General features: G+C 40.2%; 1 protein-coding gene across 6 annotated transcripts in view; it reads left to right on the top strand.

Moving 5' to 3' along the window:
* The window catches only part of LOC136666634 (membrane-associated guanylate kinase, WW and PDZ domain-containing protein 1-like), a 185,210-nt gene that overhangs the window by 118,818 nt on the left and 41,912 nt on the right, over positions 1-24,480 (top strand). For 3 of the 6 annotated variants that reach the window (XM_066644943.1, XM_066644942.1, XM_066644948.1), the window contains exons 7-13: positions 862-939; positions 8,013-8,070; positions 8,297-8,400; positions 9,697-9,816; positions 10,590-10,775; positions 11,356-11,991; positions 24,128-24,162. In XM_066644943.1, the coding sequence (XP_066501040.1) occupies positions 862-939; positions 8,013-8,070; positions 8,297-8,400; positions 9,697-9,816; positions 10,590-10,775; positions 11,356-11,991; positions 24,128-24,162 (1,217 nt within the window). The remainder of the gene's footprint in view (positions 1-861; positions 940-8,012; positions 8,071-8,296; positions 8,401-9,696; positions 9,817-10,589; positions 10,776-11,355; positions 11,992-24,127; positions 24,163-24,480) is intronic. The other 3 variants (XM_066644945.1, XM_066644944.1, XM_066644947.1) reach the window with 3 other exon arrangements.

The raw sequence follows: 24,480 nt of genomic DNA, 5'->3' as shown, positions 1-24,480 counted from the left end.
GACACATTGTGGTCAGTTTACTGTGGTTTGGGGCACATCAGGCCACGTCACGACTGTGTTATGAATGTTAATGTTTCCTGATATGAATTGTGTTGTTGGCCTAGTGTATTTCTGTATCTATTCTTTTCATTCATAATTTGGCTTAGCAGACCACAAATTGGAGAAGATTGTATCAGCCTGTACTAGAATGTGAGAAAGGGCCTGTGACCCATTCAGCCATTTCAGTTCGCATCTGTAGCAAGGCCTGTAGGAAGAATGGGAATTGGAGCCAGCAAGCAAGACTAAATTTATAAAAAAATATGTTTATGGTTTATGTGATTCGCTGGGAAATGTATGTCCCGTTCCAAGGAATTCTGAACACATTCACATTCCCCATTAAATCCTTAGAATTTATGTCATTGTTTAATGGCAATATTCTACAGCATATAAAAGGAGGGATTTTGTATCTAATCCATAGATTTCTCAAATATGCTGAGAGAATGTTGTGTTTATTTGGAAAATGTATAATAAAAGCTTTCACATGGAAGTATTATACAGGAAATAGTGCCACCTAGTGGAGGCTGAAGGAATTAATCATTAAAAGGGACACGTATATAATTGGAAAACCTTGTATTTTAAGTTTATATTGCTTTTTTTTTTCATTTTTTCTTAGAGCAGTTACAAATTCCACCAGCCCAGTATTTTTTGTCGAATGTTTAAAATGATAGCTCCTATGTTATGATATATATGTTGTTGCTGTTTTGGATATAGAAGATTAGTTTTGACAGAGAGAGAATAAATAAATGATTGATATGCTTCATGCGCGACTGCATTTCCACTGCTTCAGATCAATAAACTTTCTCTCGTTCTTTTTCTCTTTTGCTCTCACAAACTCTTTTATTTCAATTGCTCCTCTTGGAGAAGAAGGGGTACACACCGAGGAACCGGACAATGAACTTGGTAGGTCTGCTTCTCTTCTCTTCTCTTCTCTTTTCTTTTCTCTTTTCTCTTCTCTTCTCTTTTCTCTCTGCTCTTCTCTTTTCTCTTTTCTCTTCTTTCTTCTCTTTTCTCTTCTCTTTTCTCTTCTCTTCTCTGCTCTTCTCCCTTCTCTTCTTTTCTCTTCTCTTTTCTCTCTTCTCTGCTCTTCTCTTTTCTCTTCTCTTCTCTTCTTTTCTTCTCTTCTCTACATTGCAAGGCTGAAATGAACCAAAACTTTTGTTCTTTAATTTGATTCTCTGTTTACAATCATCTGCTGGACGCATTTGTCATTAGAAACAGGCATAACTCACAACACTGCTTTTACTCAAAAATAGACAGACACTTTTAACAGAAAAGTAACTCAGTATTTGAGACTTTTCAGTGTCGCAATAAAAGTTTCAATATTAATTAAAAATTTGACTATTATTATTATTATTATTATTATTATTATTATTATTTTCATCCCCTTAAAATCAGCATGTGCCTGAAAAATGTTATATTTGTAGGGCCCTGATATTGAAGGAGTTATGTCACTTATGGTGAGGGTGATACTCTCAAATTTGTACAGTGTAATTGTACCCTATTCCATATTCCATGTACCAGATATATATATTTATAAGTTGCACTGCTTCCATAAAAAAATATTGTGTTCTTTTGGGCCGTACGGCAGGTAGTGTCGCTGTCACACAGCTTCAGGGTCCTTGGGTCGTGGGTTCAAGCCCCGCCTCGAGACACTGTCTGTGAGGAAAAAATACATGATGGTAGGTGGTTTGGCTGTGCAAAAGTGTGTTTTGGTGTGAGTGTGTGATGCCCTGCGATGGACTGACGCCCTATTCAGAGTGTGTTCCAGACCCACCACGACCATACACACTCACTCACTCACTCATTCACTCCTGTTTATCAAAATACACCAATTCAGTGCTTCTTTTCAAAGATACAGTATGTCCTTGTTATTTTATTTTTGTATTTAAACAGTCGAAGTATGAGGAGTTATGAATTTTAATTTTCCCTGCTGGCAATGTAAATATAGTATGCTAGCCTTTAAGGTGCATGATTGGACCGTAAGTCTTTTTTTGTTCACTTGAAAATTAATGAACCGTATCCTTTGTTTTCAGCAGCATATGGTAACTTAAGCCTCTTTAAATCCGGAGTGATGTGTCTGTTGTGTTGCAGACTGAGTTAGTGATATGTGTAACAGTAGAAAGAGTCAAACGGAAGTGCAGCACTTTGTAGCGTTTGTATGTGTATGGATTGTGGAATGGATCTGCAGTGAGAGTGTGTTTACTGGTGTTCAAGCTGTTAATGATTCCATGTGAAATCCAATATAGTCAACTGCTCAAGTGCTAATGACACTCTATTAGAGGAGCAGCCAGGAATAACAGTATTTGTGTAATATCTGAGCCAACAGAGGAACACAGCCGTGTGTGTGTGTGTGTGTGTGTGTGTGTGTGTGTGTGTGTGTGTGTCTGTTTTAATGAGCAGGAGGCAGACAGGTTGTATGTCATTGTCTTTGTGACTGTGCCCCGAGGCTCTTCTAATTTAGTGGCTCCTATTTATTTATTTATTTATTTATTTTTTACATTAAACATCAATCAAGTCACGCACAAAAAACACACACACACACACACACACTCACACCCCTTCAACTATATAAATATAAATATCGTAGCCTTTACTGGATGATTGGTTCATTTACACCCTTTAACAGCAGTGCTAAAAATAATAGCCAAATGACATGTTCTGCTGCTTTTCTTTAAAAAAATAAATAAATAAATGAACACATTCTCTACAGAGAACACACTTTAATTGTCTGCTAAATGTTACATATTCCCAAAAAAATGTGGCATGTGAGATAGTTTATGTTTCATATTTCAATTTTTTTCAGTATTAGCTCTGCAAATAAGAAATTTACGAACTGTGCCCCAAACTTTTACAAAAAATTGGCACATGGTATTTTGTACTTTTGTAGAGACCATTAAAGGCTAAACACTCTTTTAAAATAAAGATCCAGCATTGTTTTTTTTTTTGGCTAGGACATTAAAAAAAATATTTATTTATATGTTATCTTTACATTACGTAGAAGTTCTATAAACTTTAAAATGGGTTTTGGCCCTTACTCATCATTTTTTTGTTTGTAAAAGAATCACCCCCAAACAATCACACAAACAAATAAATAAAAGAAAATAAAGTCATCTAATGGCAAAGCACATTCTGTTTATACGTGTATAGCAGCTTCATTTTGAATACACTGAAAAATAAACTGCCTATTTTGGGTTTATAACCTCGCAGATCTTTTAGACTAAGTAAGGGTCAAAGTTGGGTGCTGCTGTGCAGCTGAAGAAAGATTCCTTTAGTCACCAATGTGACATGCAGTTTAAAGGATCTAAAATTACACTTGAGATTGAAAACTAGACAGTTTAAGGTTGACACGACAATGTTGGAGACAAACTGCAGAAGATCTAGAACTGTTCTGAGACCACTGACTTCTTCATTGATCTTGATTTGTGTAGTTAACCTTTAAAGGTATTGTTTCTATATAGTCATTTAACAATGCGGTACTTAATTTGTTAAATTATGGCAAATGTTACATTTACATTCACAGGTTTAATGATAGAGGATACACAGCTGTTGGGTACCGGCATAGTTCTGAGTGTAACTGAAGCCAGGATCGTATTTGAGTTTTCCTGCTAAGAGGAAAAATGTATGTTAGGGAAAGTGGAGGTGACCAAGAATTGACCCTTGAGGCACACCATACATAACAAGAGCTGTAGAAGTTTTATATTAATCAGTGGATTCATAGTGGAATTGGCAAGAGAAATCCCATGTACACTAAGCAAAAACAGTGCCACAAACAGCAGTAGAAGCAAGAAGAGAGAGAGAGAGAGAGAGAGCGACAGAGCAACAGAGAGCCTGAGAGAGAGAAAGACAGAGAGAGAAAGAGAGACTGGGAGAGAGAGACAGAGAGACCGAGACAGAGAGAGAGAATGCCAGAATGCCATAGGCTATGTCAAGATCTAGCAGAATAAGAATGATGAGTATCAGAAGCCAGAGAAAGGCAGAAGTTTTTGGTGGCTCTTCTAAGATTCATTTCAGAGCTGTGTAAACAGGAACATCAAAGACAGAATAGACTCAATACAATAGTTAATGGCAAAGTAGTTTTATGTTTGAGATGCAACCTTTCACTCAATTGAAAGGTGAATTCAAGTGTGAATATAAATGAAAGATTAGAAATAGATATAATTAAAATAAGGATTTTGAAAATTGTAAAAAATATATAAATAATAAAGAAGCGTTGTGTAAGGATATAGATTTTTTAGGAGTGGTCTTTGCAAAATGAAATAAAATGTGTTTTCCATTATATGTTACATGTGCATTTTTGTCAGGCTTGAGAGATGGAGTCGGCACAAGTGGATAAAAAGAGAGCCAAATTTAATGAGAACCGTGAGGGCGCAGAGAAGAGGGAATGAGAAACAGTCCAAGGTCAAGCTGAAAAACAGAGACACTATCAAACAAATCCAAAAAAAAAGGGTAGTCAAGAAGACAAGTACTAAAAACAGGTTAAAAAACAGGCAAAACAAAATCTAAAAAGAAAAGAGTAATGCTCAGCAAAACACTCAGACTAAATTACCCTTAAATGAGAAATGGCTTTATTAGAAACCAGGTGATTGAGTCTTGAACATCCCCAGAGGATCTTGGGAAATGTAGTCCTCAGCTGAAGCATACAAGTCCATAGAAATGGAACGATGAGAGAAGAGAGTGAAGAGGCAGTTTAAAGCTGACATTTTAATTCAGATAAATTTGCGATTTTGGTCATATTTTTGGAATTAGATCTATGTGGCATTAGGAGTCTTACCCAATAATTCTTACTGATGTGGCATGGTGTGCTTATCCAATCAGTGCTCCTAAGGCAGTGGTGTTACCCAATATGCTACACTAAACGCTTCCCAAATAATTTCAATTGGATATATACCTTTTTGGAATGAAACTGCTCAAAAAATGTTCAATACTTTCTAAAAGAAAATTGATGTGAAACCAGTTTATGGGCAGAGGAACAGAACCAGCCTCCAGAGACTTTAATCAGGTTGAAGGAAGTAGAGGAGTAGGTCAAGCTGCTAGGTGGAGAGATATTGTTTTGAAATGAGAGACAGAGACAGAGAGGATATTTGAAAGAAAAGTGGCTCAGGGAGTGTTAGAAACAATAAGGTTGAGAGTAAACTAAAGGGACAAAGGGAAAGTTTGTTAAATTGCACTGATTTTATCATTGAAGCTTGCAGCTGCTGTATGTGGTCCAAAGAATTTCTTTACAGTTTAAAGCAGACTTCAGGCTCCCCACTGCTTTTATTGAAAATAAAGGAGAACTAGGACAAGTAACTACAAAAAACAAATTATTGCAACCCCGTATTGAGCACAAGGCTAGTGTTTTTACACAAGAACTCAAATTGCCTGCAGTTTTCGTAGGTCAGGGTAAATCTGTTCCGGGCTCAGTGGTGCGATATGTGAGAGGATGGAAAATGGTAGGTCTGACAGTGATGATCTGACCAAAATACAAAAGGATTTTTCCTCCTTCCCATAAACACAGTCAGTCAGCCAAGACAAGTTTGCTTCTTTATTTCTGAGCTGTTACAATGAAGCTAATAAATATTGAGAGCTTAATTTAGCCTCAAACTGCGTTAGGATGAGTCCTTTCAAATAGACATATCAGTTATCATTTATTTATAACATAAGATTATAGATACTAACCAAATATATATTAGCAGCCATTTTGTTTTTGGCCAAATCATCAAATGGGGAACAGGGGAAAGACTGTAGAGATATTAGCAATGAAATAAGGAAACAGATTTAGGTTTTTTATTTTTTTGTGGAAACCTAGAAATTAAAAATTAAGCTCAGTGAGGAGTGGTAGGCATTTCCCTTGGTTTTCAGTGTGTCCTGGTTTATACAGCCACCCACAGTAGTTCCAATGCCTCTGGGGTTTTAGTGAAATGACTACATCCAAAAGAGACCACCATTTTGTAATACACAAGTCACTAGGTCATTTCCAGCCAGAGCATCTTGGGAGTCTTCTAATTTAATAATTTAACAGGAGAGCTTTTTTTAAAGTCCTGGAAATGAAATGGGGCATATGAAACCAACACAACGTATCAACAATTATTATAGAATATGGTACAATTATGTATCCTTGAGCGTACCAGCGCAGTGACAGTTTTTTTTTTCCTGTGAGCGCAGTTCTTTCCCTTGTTGGAGACAATGACTCAAGTAACGAAGATGTATATCAAATAATAAATAGTAACCCTTTATTTGAAGGTTACCAAGTGCTATGAATGATTATTTAACGATGATAAGGCAGTATAGCTTCTAAGACAACAGCTTTCTTAAGAACACCATATCTCAAGTCTTATTCATGGCTTAAGCCAGTGTTATGTGTAAGAAGCCTGCACATATTTTATAAAATAAAGCTGAGATTGTATTTTCTAAAATATTTCAGATGTATTTAATCTACTCATCAATAATGTTCATACACCATATTCATAATCGACTAGATGTGCCCCAGGGAGCCAAATAGCAAACACACTAATTCCTCATTTCAATATGTGCCTTGTTTATAAAATGATGCATTTGTGGTCCTCTTTTTTTTGCTTCATTATAAAGGGGTGAGTCCACATTGTTGGGTCATTAGTTACAGAGTGACAGTTTAGGAGGGCAAATCTGGCACAGTGTATTTACATGTGCACGGTAATCTTATAAATGTAGAAAATCAGGTTTTGGCAACTCCAATCGGAGAAATCAGAAAACGTCTGCATAATCATTCAAATAACCGGATCTCTGCCAAAATATGATAATAATGATATTAAAGGTGTGCATGTAAACACTCATATTCAGCGCATTAGGCAGTCACATGGCATCAGGAGCGATGAACATATCAAGGTTGACAAATAATACAATATTCATCGCTTCCTACAGTAGGAGAGGTGTATTTATAGCCATGCCAACACAGAGGCTTGGAATTTGCCTTGGTGGGCTCAACACAATTAAAGGCACTACACAAAAAAACCAACGATAAGCCCCATGAAAGATCAGAGACCATTGAAGCTGGCACAAGAAGTAAAGGCGTTGATGAGCTTTACTTATTTATTTATTTATTTTTAAAATATGATTTATATTATCCAATTTTGAGAGAATGAGATGACCCTGCCAAGAAAATGTAAGCTGTTCACCATTCTCAGTCATAATTAATGGACTGGGAAATAAAATAAATTGTCAAATCAGAAATGATTCAAGTTAAATTTAGCCTAATGTACCTTACTGTCCAACGGTCAGAGACCCCACTGCATTCATTTCCTGTCAAAACTGTTCAATGTGGGATAGTATTTTTTGATAAAAAGCCACACGCTTAACATTAAACTACATAGAAGCTAAACATCACACAATAGCTTATTATAATCAACTTTAATCAGTGTTTACTGTTTTTATCTTTTCCCCTTATTACAGTTTGACTTTCTTTGGGAGACTTGCTTTCCAAAGAAATCTGCAAGAAGATTTCATCATCTTTAAAGTTCAATAATAAAAACTGGTTGCATTTCATGCTTCTCACAGTACATCTCATTGATGTAAATGATCTCCTAATTGTCTAATGAGCCAACAACCATTCAGTGATGTTGAGTTGGGTGTTCTTTTTTGTCTGTTTCCTTTTCTAAGTAACTCCAGAAAAAACAAATGACTTGTATATCATGGCTAATTTGACTGGGAAAAAAATCAATCTAGAGTAGGTCTCTGTGGCGGCTTGGCTGATTGACTTAATTTAGGATACTGGGTAAAATGTACATTTGATTTTTCACTGAACAATTCTTTTAATTCCCCCCAAGTTTCATGCCTTTACAGGTATTCAAAGCCAATTGGAACTACACCATTTAATAAGCAAGGACACCTCCTTCCTATATATATCAGCATTCAAGCGCACATCGGTGAAGCTGGGATTGAGAAGAACTAAATGGAGAACTGGGTTCCAGGATCTTGACTCAGTCTATTAATTTCATCTCTTTTTGTTCTCATGTCAGAATTGCCTCCAGGTTGGGAGAAGATAGACGACCCAGTGTATGGTGTTTATTACGTAGAGTAAGTGTTAGAGTTTCTGTTTCTATTTTTCATACTGTTTTCATCTTATGTCTCTCATCATAATGCAAAGCATAAGCAACCTGATACAAGACTGGGTTATTCTTCTTTCCCCACTTTAATTTTCCAAGGCTCAACATAGATAACCATATTTGTGTGTGTGTATCAGAACCCCCCTGTTGGGACATTCATCACAAAGACAATAATTCTCTCTCTCTCTCTCTCTCAGTCACATTAACAGAAAGACACAGTATGAGAATCCAGTATTGGAGGCCAGGCGTAAAAAACAGGTCGATATCCAGCAGCCACCAGAAGGTGAGCGCTACGTCAGAGGTTCGTCCCATTTTTTTTCTCTCTCTCTTTCACTTTCATTCACTCCATCATTTCATGCTTAATGTTTTCATTCAGTTAAAGTACTGCTGCACTGAAATGAAAATTCATGGCTAAAGTTAGCGCAATTAAATACATTTTTAAATGTTTATTCCATTCCACATTAAATGGTGCAGCAGTAACATCTGGAAATCAACCTGGAAACATTTGACTATAGTTGACAGGAGTTATATTCTTGTGCATGCGTGTCATATACCAATTTCTTGTTCCACCTTAAATAGAGTAAAAGTTACATTCTGGAACAATTCCACCTTAAATGACACAGCAGTTACATTCTTGTGTATGTGTGTCATATTCTAATTTGTTGTTCCACCTTAGATGGTGCAGCAGTAACATTCAAGCACCTTAATTATAAATTTAAAATACAACCTGGAGTCATTCTGCATTTAATGGCGCATCATTATCCCAATCCCAGATGTTGCACTCGTTGTCCAGCATTCCACAACTTTCTCATTTTGCCAATCAAAAGGGTGCTCACATGCATGCTCTATGTGCACTTACTCTGGCCTTTGGTTAGGACTGCAAGAATTCAGGCTCTGCACAGGCCTGTTGCCTTAAGTTTCTTGAGATACAGAAGAGGACCAATCAGAATGTACAGTTTTGTTTTTAGCTGTTGGTTTGACAAGGCGGAGAGGAAAATTTAAAAGTTCCAGCATATCAAGAGATTTAGGACAATTTCATGCTCCCCACGTTGTGGGAACAGTTTGGGAATGGGCCCCTTCCTGTTCCAACATAACTGTGCACCAGTGCACAAAGCAAGATCAATAAGGACATGGATGAGTGAGTTTGGTGTGGAAGAACTTGACACACCTGCATAGAGTCCTGACCTCAACCAGTAGAACACCTTTGGGATGTATTAGAACGGAGACTGCGAGCCAAGACCTCTCATCCAGCATCAGTGTCTGTCCTAAACCTTGTGGAAAGGCTTCCCAGAAGAGTTGAAGCTGTTGTAAGCATATTAAACCCTATGGATTTATAATGGGATGTCACTCAAGTTCAAGTTCACATGGCTGAATGCCATCAACAAAAAATATTTAGGGGACAAACTATCCTTCTTTAAGAAAAATTTTTTTTTTAAAGGCAGGTGTCTCCAAACTTTTGCCCATGTAGGGTAAGACCGGACAGTGTGTCATGTCACTCTTCATAGCCATGACTTTATAATGTGAATCTAATCTGTGTGGCATATGAGGTCACCAATTCGCCCTCTCTCTTTCTCTCTCTGCTCTCGCTTTGGTACAGAATGGATAGAGGAGCACTCTTCTGCAGGGGCTCCCATCGCCGCATATGTTCCAAATCACTTGGAGACATACCGGGACCCCCAAAGTGGCCCACCCCTCCCTCCAGTGCCAGGCTCTAAACGTGAGTGTCCATCTGCTACGGCAGGAGTTCTGCTAGTGGTTTCATCAGAAGAGGATCATTTTATGTAGAGGAGGCACAAAGCTTATACCCAGGAAAAGCTAGATACAAAGAATCAGTTAGGTTAAAAGGGTAGTAAAAATGTAGTGTGCTGAGCTCTCCAATAACACTGTATTAGGGCAATTTGAAAAAAGAAGCTATGACTAATTTCATATATATTGGTAGCCTTCACACTTCCAGCTCGGTAGACCTGTTTGACTAGGGCAGACATAGCTCTTGGTTGGCAACTGGATATGGCTAAATTAGGGTAATACTATATATGGTATGGAAAAGGAGTGCCTTTGAGCAACGCATCTAACCCCCAACTGCTCCCTGGGCGTGTGCTCACTGCTCCAGAGTGTTCATTTGTGTGTGTAAATGTGTGTTTCACTGCATGGATTGGATTAAATTCCTGTGTGCAAGCACAGTAGCCAATAAAATGATTCTTTTAATAATTCTAAAAGAGTCAGTCAATGTCAGCCACAATGGAGCTGTCGGGACATTTGTGTTCAGCAGCTGTTAAATTATGTAATGGGTTTCTTGTCAGAACAATGATTCTGTGTGTTTACAATACTGTCACAACATGCAGTTTAGTTTAGTTCTAGTCTATTAAATTTAGTTCAGTTGTTTATAGTGGAGGGGCATAAAACTCCTCAAGTGCTCAACTAAAAGTGTGTGTGTGTGTGTGTGTGTGTGTGTGTGTGTGTGTGTGTGTGTGTGTCTGTGTGTTTATGTAGGAGGGAAGCCGTTCTTCACGCGGAACCCCGCAGAACTGAAAGGAACATTCATAAGCACTAAGCTGCTAAAGAGTCGACGTGGATTCGGATTCACTGTGGTGGGAGGAGACGAACCGGATGAGTTTTTGCAAATTAAGAGTCTGGTGCTGGACGGCCCTGCCGCAGTGGACGGTAAAATGGAGACAGGTATGTCCACACACACACTCCTGCATGCACAGATACATCCCAATAACACACCCAAGTTTCTTTCTCTGGGACATCCAGAATCGCTACAGAAAAATTACATTAATTATTTACGATAATTCAGTTTAAGTGGCTCAGTGGCACTCAGATAGTGTTGTTGTCTCACAGCTTCATGGCGCTAGGGTTGTGGGTTCAAACCCCGCCTCTGGTTACTGTCTGAGAGGAGTTTGGTGTGTTTTCACCATGTCTTTGTGGGTTTCCTCCGGGTGCTCTGGTTCCCTCCTACATCCCTAAAAAAACTCTCACATGGGTGGATTGTATATTCCAAAGTATCTATAAGTGTGAGTGTGTGGTGCCCTGTGAAGGTGTGTTTCGGCCTTGAGCCGAGTGATTCTAGGCAAGCTCCAGACCTACCTCGACCCTGAATTGGATAAGCGATTACAGACGTTAAATAAATGAATGAATAATTTGCTTACAATTTCACCCAACAAGAACATTCATCATCAAATAAACTTTTCTTTGGCTTCCATTTTTGAGACATAGACTTTTATTGACCAGTCCTGTGTGCGTTTATCATATACAGGTGATGTGATCGTGAGCGTCAACGACACAATCGTCCTGGGCTACACCCACGCTCAGGTGGTCAAGATCTTCCAGTCCATCCCAATCGGCTCCATGGTCCAGCTGGAGCTGTGCCGTGGCTACCCGCTGCCTTTCGACCCTGACGACCCCAATACCAGCCTGGTCACCTCCGTGGCCATCCTGGACAAGGAACCCATTATTGTCAACGGTCAAGAGGCCTTTGAGCCGCCCCCTCTGGGCCTGAGCCAATCGGTGACTGGCCCTGCAGAGCCCCGCCCCTATAGCCCCACGGCGGAGGGCCCCGGCTCCGCGGCGACGATGACGGAGGCATACGGCAGCGACGTGGTGACCCTGGCATCGTCCATCGCCACGCAGCCGGAGCTCATCACCGTGCATATGGAGAAGGGCGACAAGGGCTTTGGGTTCACCATTGCAGACTGCGGAGGTGGAGGGGGCAGCAGCGGGGGTCAGAAGGTCAAGCAGATCGTGGATTACCCACGATGCCGAGGCCTGAAGGAAGGGGACATTCTGGTGGAGGTCAACAAGAGGAACGTCCAGAACATGAGCCACAACCAGGTGGTGGACCTGCTCAGCAAGTGTCCACGAGGCAGCGAGGTCACCATGCTGGTGCAGAGAGGTGAGGGAGCTGGTATTGTGTGTGGGGTTTTGTGGGTTTTCTAGACCTTTAACCAGGAGACCTCAGCCGTTTAAGGGCAGGGTTCCTAGAGAGCAGGATTGGCTTCGCTGCCCATGGTACTAGATAGCATGGATGCCTATCAGCTGATGAGACAGATCTGGGCAGTTTGCATTCTCCTTTGACTTGTTAAACTGTTCAGTGGCGTTCTATCAGCAGCAGGTAGAAAGGAAGCGGTGGGTTGCCTCAGGTCTTTGAGGAAGCATATGTCTTTGTCTCCACCTTCCTAAGGCTAGTGGCACAGTGTGCGATCAGGGGACATTTTGTTGGATATTGGAGATGACTTTTATAGAAAAATGTCACCCAAAAAAAGAAAGACAAAGGCCCCAGTCACAGGGATCCGGATATTTTTAAAAACGTATATTTTCCTTCCTCCATTTTTGAAAATATCCCTGTCCAGACTAATACGAAAACAGTTGCATTATCATGCCTGTCCTGTAGAAGGCCATAGTAATGCCAAAAGCATGAGAGAAACACAGGTTTAAACCCAAATCGCTTCATATTCCTATGTAGTGCACTACGAAAGTGATGACATTTCTGAATCTAGATCTGTATTATATGTTTCTAATACAACATTATTTATATTTATTTATAAGTGAGAATTTGAGCTATTTCCTTTCAGCCAGAGATGGGTAGGTTGTGTGACATCAGGGTTTCCAAAAAGATGCATCTTCCCTCCAAATCTCCAACATTTTTAATAAACTTTAAAAAAAAAAAAAAAAAAAAAGAGAGACCTGGAAACTCATATATGTCTCCACTTGAATAGTAGTAGATCTCAGGAAAGTCTCACACAGGGCTCAGATTTACTGAGATAAGAACACTTCTGTTTATCCTCAGCTAAAGACAGGAATAGATTCCACTTTCACCCTGTTGTTGTTGATTTTGTTTTTATTATTTCAAAAATGCTTGCTACAGATGGCTTCACTTGTGCTTGCGGGGACCTGCTTCTGTTGTTTGGCGTGTTCTGTTTTCTTTATATCAGAAGGGATGCCTTGTTTTCAAGCTGCATCAAACCTGGAGTACACAAGTCCCTGTCTAAGATAATGCTAGATATTTTATTGATCTGGAAGGAAATTGCTTCATGACGATAGCATACATTTCACACGAGAACAGACATTTAGGTTCTTTTAAAAATAAAGTTACAAGACACATGAACAAAAAAGAGCAGGGGGATGTTGAATTTTGAATTACAATTCTATGTGACCTGTGAGCAGTTGGTGTGTTCTCCCTGTGTTCGCGTGGGTTTCCTCCAGGTGCTCCGGTTTCCTCCAGGTGCTCCGGTTTCCTCCCACAGTCCAAAAACACACGTTGGTAGGTGGATTGGCGACTCGAAAGTGTATGTAGGTGTGAGTGAATGTGTGTGTTTGTCTGTGTTGCCCTGTGAAGGACTGGCGCCCCCTCCAGGGTGTATTCCTGCCTTGCGCCCAATGGTTCCAGGTAGGAACCCACTGCGACCCTGAACTGGATAAGCGGTTACAGATAATGAATGAATGAATGAATTCTATGTGACACCCATAAAAACACCTTAGACTTATTTGGACATTTAATATATATATATATATATATATATATATATATATATATATATATATATATATATATATATATATATATATATATATATATATATATATATATAAGGTACAGCTGAACAATAACAGTAGGTATTGCATTAACAGAGGAACAAGGTAATAAACTGTTAATAAATTCTCATCAAGGGCCGACGTGGTCTCAGTGTCCAGTGTAGAGCGTAGAATGAAAGTGACAGAGTTATAACAGTAGAAGGTTCAGTAAACAACAGAGTGCACACTGGTGCGTATGAATAAGCTGTAAACACAGAGCTGTGTCGTGTAGCTCAGCACTGTCCAGTCTTTATTCTCCACAGGAGGAAAGCAATTTTATATAGAGACCAATTCTGCTATGAATACTGTGTGAGGGTGCTGAGCATAAGCCTGTGTGTGAGTTCAGCGGAATGAGACTAGGGGGTGTATGTAGGCTGGATATGTAGGCTGTTCTGTAGCACAGAGGTAGGTGTAGGCTTGAATGTCTGGAGGACTTCAGTGGAGAGTAAACTGAAGGAAAGAAGGGATAAATCCTGAGTAGGAAGGAAAGTGCTCTCATGTAAAAATGAAAAAATACAATCAAGATATCTTTCCATTTATTATAGAGTCTGTAGTGTCTGCTCTTTACACATTACAAGTGTGTGTGTGTGTGTGTGTGTGTGTGCTTCTTTATCACTATATCTCCTCACTGCTCTACAAGAGATTGCTTTTGAAAAATATCTCTAGCGATTCAAAGGCTCGGACTGAAACCAATCCAAATGTAGGACATCTGCTCTTGCTTTTCTGTTTGTTACCTTTTTCTGAGTGTTGGTTTCTTTCCTGGCCTACTTTCAATAAAATTTAAAGTTTAGAAAAGCTATTGGCAGTGTTAACTTCACAGTTACACAAGCTTTGTACATTTGTAGTTCTCCATAAGGCCAACATGGCTTTGCAGGCTTTATTAAGTGCATCACACTGGTCAACATTGCAATCATATGCATGTTAATTTTAGCCAATATTCTGGTCAAAAATCTGAGTGTGTGCTGTGTTCAAGATAGATTTTCTTCAGGATGGGATCAGCTGTTAATTTAGTCCCTTCTGTAGTTTCTGCTGATATTAGCCAAACACCAATATGCTTTCAAACTTAGTCATCAGAAAGACGTAGAAACAAGAGCTGGAAAGACTACGTCGCCCCAACCCACATACACATCTCCTGCATTGACAAGTGTACCCTGTTGAGTTTTTATTATTTATTTTATTTATTTTTATTATTATATTATGGTTTTTGCTCAGCGTCACTGACTCACCCACTTGTCATCATGAAAAGCTGAGCTGGTCCAGCCCAAAGCCTCTCTTACAAACGCCAAGGTCAAGCAGGAAACAGACAACACACCCTGTTGCTATGGAAACACGGCCTAGCAACCGCTTCCAGCTACAATACCCTTTCGTGTCCCATCTTCACTCTGTTGTACCCTCAGTGCTGGGTTGAGCAGTTATTTTTGTGGGGATTGTGTAAGAGTGTGTGTCTTATAAAGCATTCGGAAGGTGGTCTGCTCCTTTAAATGGGGATTCAGAAGAGGTTTTAAGAAGAGGCTTTTAGTTTTTGTTATTTCTCCCTCCCTTTGTTTATGTAATTTCTGCACTAAATATGCTTTAATTAAAAATTATTAATTTTCATCAGTTGTAGGGCGGCACGGTGGCGCAGCAGCTAGTGTCGCAGTCACACTGCTCCAGGGACCTGGAGGTTGTGGGTTCGATTCCCGCTCCGGGTGACTGTCTGTGAGGAGTTGGTGTGTTCTCCCTGTGTCCGCGTGGGTTTCCTCCGGGTGCTCCGGTTTCCTTGCACAGTCCAAAAACACACGTTGGTAGGTGGATTGGCGACTCAAAAGTGTACGTAGGTGTGAGTGTGTGAGTGAATGTGTGTGTGTCTGTGTTGCCCTGTGAAGGACTGGCGCCCCCTCCAGGGCGTATTCCCACCTTGCGCCCAATGATTCCATGTAGGCTCTGGACCCACCGTGACTCTGAACTGGATATGGGTTACAGATAATGAATGAATGAATCAGTTGTAGGGAAAACAACAACAAAAAATACATATATTTTCAATTTAAAAGGAAGTCTGTAGGGATTTTTCCATAGCTCTAAAGTTCAGTCTCAGAAGTTGGTTGCATTTATTGCGTCTCAAATTTGAAAGACTGATAAACACATTTTTTCAGCTATAAAGCAAGAGTGGAGCTTAATGTTCTTTTAATTATTTTGTAGAATTCCAGTTTTGGTAACTACTGTTTTATCATTTAGTTTTCTTTGAAAACCCTCGTATTTTTAGAAATTGATTGCCATATACCTAACAGTTGAAGTATCTGTGGTTTTTCTTGCACAGAAGTATTATTTTTCTACTATGCCATAAATATTATAATCATCATATTCTACAGTCATGCCATTTCTGCTATTTTATAGATTAGAGCTGAAAGCAGTGTTTGTGTTTTACAGCAAAATCACAACCCTTTAAAGCCCTCAAGCATGCGTATTAAACATGCATAGACGGAATATGAAATGATATCTTTTTTGTATCTTGTATATTTTATAACTCTTGGCATAATAAGTATGTGTGATTGCGCATTGGCCCAGTAACAGCATCTCTTTCTCTCTCTCTTTCTCTCACTCTCTTTTTCTCTCTCTCTCTCAAAACAGGATTTTACAAAATGTATTTATTTATTTATTTATTTATTTATTTATTTTTTTAAACAGTATTGTGTTATCACCTCATGATAACCGTGGGAACAGGCTGCTTCTCAGGCTTTTTAGCATTAGTCTGATGTGTGAGGAGCTTCAATCTTTATAAAATACACTGTATATCCACAGGTTTGTGGACACTGCTTCTCATGCGGGAATTCAGCTATTGTATAAGCATCTCCGGCTGATGCAGGGGTTCAGTATCATTATAAAGCATTAATAGTGCAAGCTGGAGAAATGGACACGCTAGTCGAATTGAATTGAGCTCTTCTCTAGGGCCTGGCAGATAATATAACTGATATTTAAGTTAAGAAGCATGAAACATGCTGAAAAAACATGGCGTTGGTACCAATTAGCTTGACCTTTATAGTGCCAAATAGACCTAGCTAATCTGAACATTAAACACAATTATAGCTGATAGTGTCAACTGCTTCTATATATAACTATGGAATAACAGTGGTAAGTCCAAGAGAGCATAATTAACCTTGTTTTGTGTGGGTTGGTAGAGTCCCTCCCTCCCACCCACCTTTCCTCTCGTTGCTCAGACTGATACTGGCAATTGTTGGAGACCTCTGTTAGCTAATGTAGCAAATAGCAGATAGAGTTAGTGTTCTCCTCCAAGCGCATTGAGCTGCAATTTTTCTATGTTAGAGCCTTCACCATGCCAACTTGGTTAGGGTCAATAGACATGTACTTTACGACTAAATCTATCCCAAACTAAAGGTCCCAGACTAAAACCTTATTATCAGCTGATAATCGAAGCCTTGGTGGGACACGTCAGCTGTTTGTTCTGGCAGCAAAAAGCAATAAAGTGGAGCAGACCCCAGCAGCCCAAGTGTGTGTGTGTGTGTCTGTGTTTGTGTGTGAGGGAGAGAGATTGAGAGGGAGAGAGACAGCATTCTCATGGTCAAAGTTGATTGTAGGGTGGAAGCTCCCCCTTTCACCCCCACCCACAACAGAACACAAATACACACTCACACACACACACACACACTTACACACACCAAGCTGAGGGTGCTGCTGTAAATCTCTGCCATCTTGCCTCTTGCTTGTTTCTATGACGATACTCCGCTGCAGTGCAGTAGAGAGAGAGATGGGGGAGGTATAAATTGCCATAAATATACTGAAATAGTACACATGTATTTTTCACCTTCCAGAATGAGTTACTTCAGATAATAAAGAGTTAACTAATACCTTACACATAAGTTACCTGTAGGAACTATTAAACAGGAATAATACAGCATTCATATATTTTTAAATGATTTTTCTAGTTATTTTGTAAGGTTTATTAGCAAGACATTACTGTTGTAGAGTACACCATCAGCCTTAACATTCTGATCACCACCTTGTTTCTACACTCACTGTCCATTCGATCAGCTCCACTGACCATTCAGGAGCACTTTGGAGCTCTGCACTTGCAGACTGTAGTCTACCTGTCGCTCTGCATAATTGTTAGCCCTCTTTCACCCACTTCTTTAATGCTCAGGAGCCATGCAGAGCAGGTATGATTTTGGTGGTGGATAATTGTCAGTGCTGCAGTGACACTGACATGGTGATGGTGTGTGAATGTCTGTTGTGCTTTTATGGGTGGATCAGACACAGCAGTGATGCTCGAGTTAAAAAAAAAATAACAACAACAACTCACTGTCACTGATTGACTATCGTCCACCAACCAATAGCATCCTGTGGGCAGCGTCCGGTGTCCACTAATGAAGGACTTGAGGACGACCAACACAAACTGTTCAGCAACAGATGACTTTACATCTACAAAGTGGATCAACAGTGTAAGAGTGGACAGCGAGTGGACACAGTGTTTTAAAACTTGAGCATCACTGCTGTGTCGGATCCACTCTTATCATCCTGACACACACTAACACACCACCACTATGTCAGGTGGTGTATGTCAGGTCACTATGAGGGTCCAGACTATTTTTCACAATGATGTCACAGATAAGTGTAGAGGATGTTGATGATAACATCAGAAACACTTCAAACGAATTGCTGTGATATGATTGATTGACACTAGGGATGCACCGATACCACTTTTCCTCTTCTAACACTGATACCGATATTTCATGTTCAAGTATCTGCCGATACCGAGTACCAATACCAACTACTAGATAGGTGCTTATAAATCCAGATATTTATATTGCTGTATTTAAAGCCGTGTTCTGTATCACTAATAAGATATAATAAGCTTTTTACTTCTTTATTTACTGCAAATTAAAAAATGTTAAGATTCAGAGCCATGAAAAAATAAATATTTCCACAGTGCAGTAACAAGTACAAGTATTAAGACATAGTCTAGCCTGACTGAACAGCTTTTTACATGGTCATGAGGATATTTATCATGACTGCGCATCACTACCTGCTTCATGGGGTGCGTCCCAGGAAGTGTCCTGTGTACTGTATGTAGGGAATAGTGAGTAGTGGGCCATTTCCAACACCTATGCTATCGGTGCTCTCTATAGCCAATACCGATAGGTGCCAGTATCGGTGCAACACTAATTGACACTGATATTATAACTGTTTGCTTACCCTAGCCGACCATATGGAAGGTGGGGATGGGGTGTAATAATATGACCATATATGAGAAATACACAATACTTAATGAGCTGTATACCCTGGCAAACTTCACACCCAGCATATGAACTGATACTGTAACCAGTGCACCAGTGAAGTATAGGGCATGGGAGATGGGGATGGAGGTGTATATTAGAAGAGTCTCTGTGCAGCTGTTCTATTGTGGAGCTGAAGAAGCAGTGGGCGTAAAAATAGCAGAGCAGTGTAAACAAAAGGTAATGAGAGTCGGCCAAGTTCAGTGGCTGCGACAGCGGGGCAGTTCCCGAATCAAAACAGCTCACAACTCCAGCTTGTTAGAGCTGCGTATCGCTACAGTTCAAGGCTGTTAGGGACTGAAAGAAGGGCAAGTGAGAGAGTTTAAAGGGGGAGAGAGGGGATGAGGAGGTATATGATGAAGTAAATGAAAGGAGCGGGAAAAGTAATATAGAGGCAGCTGTGGACTTTAACCTGAGCGTGTGTGTGTGTGCGTGAGAGAGTGAGCGTGTGTGTCTCTGTGTGTGTGTGTTCTAATGACATCTCGGAGACAGATGGCCAGGACATCCTTCCAAGGCCATATGAGATGCAAAAAAATACCCTCCCACACAATTACACACACAGCACGAACACACACACACACACACACACACAAATACAGGCACACATACCTACACACACTCATTAGAAAGTAATTATAAATTCATATATGTTTTCAGACTTTCTCAGAAGTTTCTGATGTCACACAAACTGTGTGTATTCTCCTCCAAAAGTTACATAGTACAGTTTCTGTGGTGCTGAGCCAAGAGTTGCAACAATAAGCTCTATTCTCCCTATTACAGGACAGTCACAATGAAGAACCACATTGATTCTGAAGCAGTAATTTTAAAGTAGGAATAAGTTCTATTTTAAAGGGCCCATATTATTTTAAAAAATTATATCCATGACTTTTTGCAACAAGATTCTTTAAAAATATATATATTAATGGTGTTTCACTACACAATTCTCATATTCCAGATCACAGACTTCATAAACTGACCCTTTTTATCTAAATATGTGAGATTTGGATGTTCAGGGTAGGCTCCTGACCCACTGCGACCTAACCGGTTACAGACAATGGATGAATGAATGAATGAATGAATGAATGAATGAATGAATAATTTGGATGGGGATATCCTAAGCTCTGTCTATCACAGATAGTTGATACATGATTAATTATGGTTTGTAATGTTATTTGTCCATTACCTAGAATATATTGTCCCTTAATTCGGCGCCCTACTACATTTCTTTCTTGTTAAACTCAGTATTATGGACAGTACAGTGGATAACAACCACCCACACAACAGGAGATATGGACTAGAGGACAATATATTTCTAATGCTGTGTTCTAGATTAGCACATTTAATAATGTCAATGTTTACCACCATGTGTTATTTCCATTAATCACTGATCATTAACATTACACACACTACATATTATAGAGTAATCCTTCACTACTTCACGGTTCATCTTTCACGGATTCGCTACTTCGCGGGTTTTTTCAAGGGGGCTTATGGCCGCGGATATATCGCGGATATTGAGGGAAGATCTAGGAAAACCGTGAAAGATGAATAGCCTGAAGTATTTTTTTGATTATTTACATGTATTAGACTAGGCCTGTAGGTGTACGTAAGTATTTCTTACGTACAGTACATGCATTGTTCATGTCCACATCCGAGTGAAATTTACATCTAAATCTAAATCACAGCTTAGGAATTACTCTATTAAAGAAACTGGTAGGATATCACATGCAGTTCCAGCTGAAAAACATTAGAGAATGACTGTTTAATGCAAAGTGTGGGTTGTTAACAGTAACAGGGAGGGTTTTAAAAGTCCAAATACTCGTTAAATACATAAAAAAAATATCTTTCCTCTACTTCTCGGAAATTTGATTTTCATGGGGGCTCTAGGAACGCATCCCCCGCGAAAAACGAGGGATCATTGTATATATGTATATATATATATATGAAAATGTATCCCATGCAAAACTATTGGTTATTGGTGCTTTTGTTGTTTGAAACATGGTATCGACCCAAAATATTTTCCTTTTGCCTTTGTGTGTGTGTCCTTGGCATGCTAAATCTTTTGTAGAATTAATAAATTATATGGTGTGTTTATGCATACTTCTACTCAGCAGGGTGGATCAATGATTGCTAACAATGAACTGATTTACCTCTTTAGATCCTGATAGTGTGAATGAATAATGAATTCTGAGAGAGAGAGAGAGAGAGAGAGAGAGAGAGAGAGAGAGAGAGAGAGAGAGAGAGAGAGAGAGAGAGAGAGAGAGAGAGAGAGAGAGAGAGAGAGAGAGAGAGAGAGAGAGAGAGAGAGAGAGAGAGAGAGAGAGAGAGAGAGAGAGAGAGAGAGAGAGAGAGAAATGCAGAGAGGAAGAAGCCTAAGAGAGAGTAGGTGAGAGAGGAAAGGAATAGAGATGGAGAGAGGGAGTGCAGGGGAGCAGCACTGTGTTTTAACATTTAATGACTAACACTGAGAGTGATCCACACTCAGAGTGCGCTTCAGAGGGAATGTTACTACTAGATTTTTTTTTCCCTTGCCCATGGACAGGTTGGCGGAAGCTATTTTTTTCTGCCTGGGGTCCCTCAAAGCCCACACGAGTAGGAAATAAAAAAATTAATTAAGTTCATGCTCTAAATAGAGAAGAGAATGTACTTTAAAGCTGGGGTTGGCTTCAGAATTGTGTTCGTTCATTTTACAGAAAAGACTAATGCTACTTGCAATATTCATGAAGATAAGAGATGGAAAGCGGGAGAGAACACACACACACACACACACGTATATACACACATGCATGCGCATGCTAATTTGTCATTTGAAACCATACGTGGGTCTCCACAGGCAGAAAGATGCATAAATGATGATTAGATTGACGTGTGTCCGGCTGCGCATGAATATTTCATTTTGCTTTCCTGAAGCCCTCTAGATGATGAAGGTATGTGAATCAAACCTGAAATGATTATTCCACACACGCTTCAGTCTGTGACCTCACACAATTATGGTTATTTTGGCATATAGCGAAATTCCATCCATCCATTATCTGTAACCGCTTATCCAATTTAGGGTTGCGGGGGGTCCAGAGCCTACCTGGAATCATCGGGCGCAAGGCGGGACTACACCAAGGGGGGGACGCCAGTCCTTCACAGGGCAACACAGACACACACACATTCACTCACACCTACGGACACTTTCGAGTCGCCAATCCACCTGCAACATGTGTTTTTGGACTGTGGGAGGAAACCGGTGCCATATAGCGAAATTATAAAATAAAAATAATTATTAAAAAGAAATGACCCAGTGACCCAGCTTTAAAATAGTTTCCAGTAGGTTGCAATAAAAGCATAAAGAAATTATGGTATGCATCAGTATTATCACAGTATTATCGCAGTTATGCTCCCATATGAATTAACATAGTGTAACCGGAAATAAAAGGAACATTCAATTGTTCATTCAGTGGTGACAGGGTCGCAGTCACACACCTCCGCCTCAGGTCACTCTCTGTGAGGTGTTTGGTGTGTTCTCCCTGTGTCTGTAGGTTTCCTCCAGGTGCTCTGGTTTTAGAACCATGAGGAACCCCACGTAGACTGTGACCAGAGGCAAGGAGCAGTGTGGCCACAGCTGTAACCATACATCTCCTATTGGAAATATCAGTGGCATACATTTCATGTCAAAACTGAAATTAAGTTCTTTTTAATGACATTTATTATTATTATTATTATTAGGGATCTGAACATGAGGTGATGGAACCCTATTGTATCAGTTATTCTTTTTCTGCCTTAAGAACAGATTCCAGAGTAGTGGAAGATAGTGAGTAAAACACGTATACCGACATAGTCACACAGATCCAGGGGCCTGGAGGTTGTGGGTTCGAGTCCCGCTCCAGGTGAATGTCTGTGAGGAGTTTGGTGTGTTCTCCCTGTGGCCGCGTGGGTTTCCTCTGGGTGCTCCGGTTTCCTCCCACAGTGCAAAAACATACATTGGTAGGTGGATTGGCGAAAAGTGTCCGTAGTGAACGTGTGAGTGTGTGTCTTGCCCCGTGAAGAACTGGCGCCCCCTCCAGAGTGTGTTCATGCCTTGCGCCCAGTGATTCCGGGTAGACTTCGGACCCCCCGCGACCCTGAACTGGATAAGCTACAGACAGTTACAGACAATGAATGAATGAATGCCATTTTAATTTAAGTACTGTTTTTAAGCATCTATTAATAACACCTTAGCCCTTTACACATTTACTACACCCTAAGACCCTTGTCCTCATCAGCAACTGGATTGTTTTGCTTTGTAATTATAAAGCATATCAGCCTTGCTTGAAATTTGAAAAGATATTTCCCAGTGGTCAAAAGATACAGTTGCTCAGAATAAATGCAAAAAAAAAAAGATTTTCTGTGGTCAGTTGTGCCTCCGCAGCCCCCTCAGGTCCAGGTTCTGCTCTGCAGCAGGCGTGGATGATCTAGCTCCCTGCCTCTGTTACAGGATTAGAATGGTAAGTCGCTCTGTGGAGAAGTGCAGTGTGTGCCAAATGATGAAAACGGTGTTGGCTGTTTTTGACAGGAAAAGAAGTGAGTGAGGGGTGGTCTCTGACTTTTGCATAGTGGGTTTTTTCTCAAACCTCGCTGCTTTTCACCCCCTCCTGCTCTTCAGTAGTGGAGCGAAGCGCGAATAGCTGGGAGAATTTGCGATGATGTCTTTGTCCTGTGTTGTAATTGGCTCCCGGGTGGCAGGGGGTGTGGCTTAGTATGCCCATCTGAATAGGAGGTGTGATACTGGGGGCTCAGGTGTGTGTGTGTGAGAGAGAGGGAGAGAGAGAAAACCCCGCTCTTTAGCGTGTATGTGTGTGTGCTCAGAGATGTGTGGTGGTCTCTCTCTCTCTCTCACACACACACACAAGCAGGATGAAGCAGCATCCACAGGCTGCAGCTGATGCTCGGCATCCGTCACATTCCTCGGCTCTCTCGCTCCCTCCTTTGCTCTGTTACTCCGAGGACATAAATCAAGTGAGAAAGGGAAAGCAGAAGGAGTAAGAAAAAGAAGGATAGAGAGGGAGGGAGAAAGAGAGATTTCCACGGCTTTCCCTAAGCTGTGCACTTGTTCGTCTGCAGGACCCCGCTCTGTCGTTCTTTCCCTATTTTTTTCCGCCTGGAGGTTGAGTCTCATTAGAAAGGTATTAATGCTCTCTCTCTCTCTCTGCCGCTGTTTCACAGGCGTGGTGCAGGCCAAGAGGAGTCCCAAAGTGGTGGTGAGTTCAGTGACTATTATTATTACTCACTCTCTCTCTCTCTCTCCCTCTTCATCCCTCCTTTCTTTATATCTCCACTGTGTTCTTGAATTCTCTTCTACGCTTCTGTTATTTCATCATTTTCTTCCTGTCTTTTTCTGTTTCTTTCTTCTTCATTGGCTGCTTTCACTTTGTCCCTTCTTTATTCTTCTTTTTTTTTCTCTTAGCCTCTGCTCTCTTTTCTTCTCTTTGCCCTTCTCTTCTCCTGGTCTTGTCTTCTCTTATTTTCTCTGCTTTCATCTTTCTCCTTTTTGTCTCCCTCCCATTAGTTAGTTTCTC

This window comes from Hoplias malabaricus, chromosome 14 (genome assembly GCF_029633855.1).
Source record: "Hoplias malabaricus isolate fHopMal1 chromosome 14, fHopMal1.hap1, whole genome shotgun sequence".
Lineage (NCBI taxonomy): Eukaryota > Metazoa > Chordata > Actinopteri > Characiformes > Erythrinidae > Hoplias > Hoplias malabaricus.
Note: the sequence above shows the minus strand (reverse complement) of the source record. Positions and strands in the feature narration are given on the sequence as shown.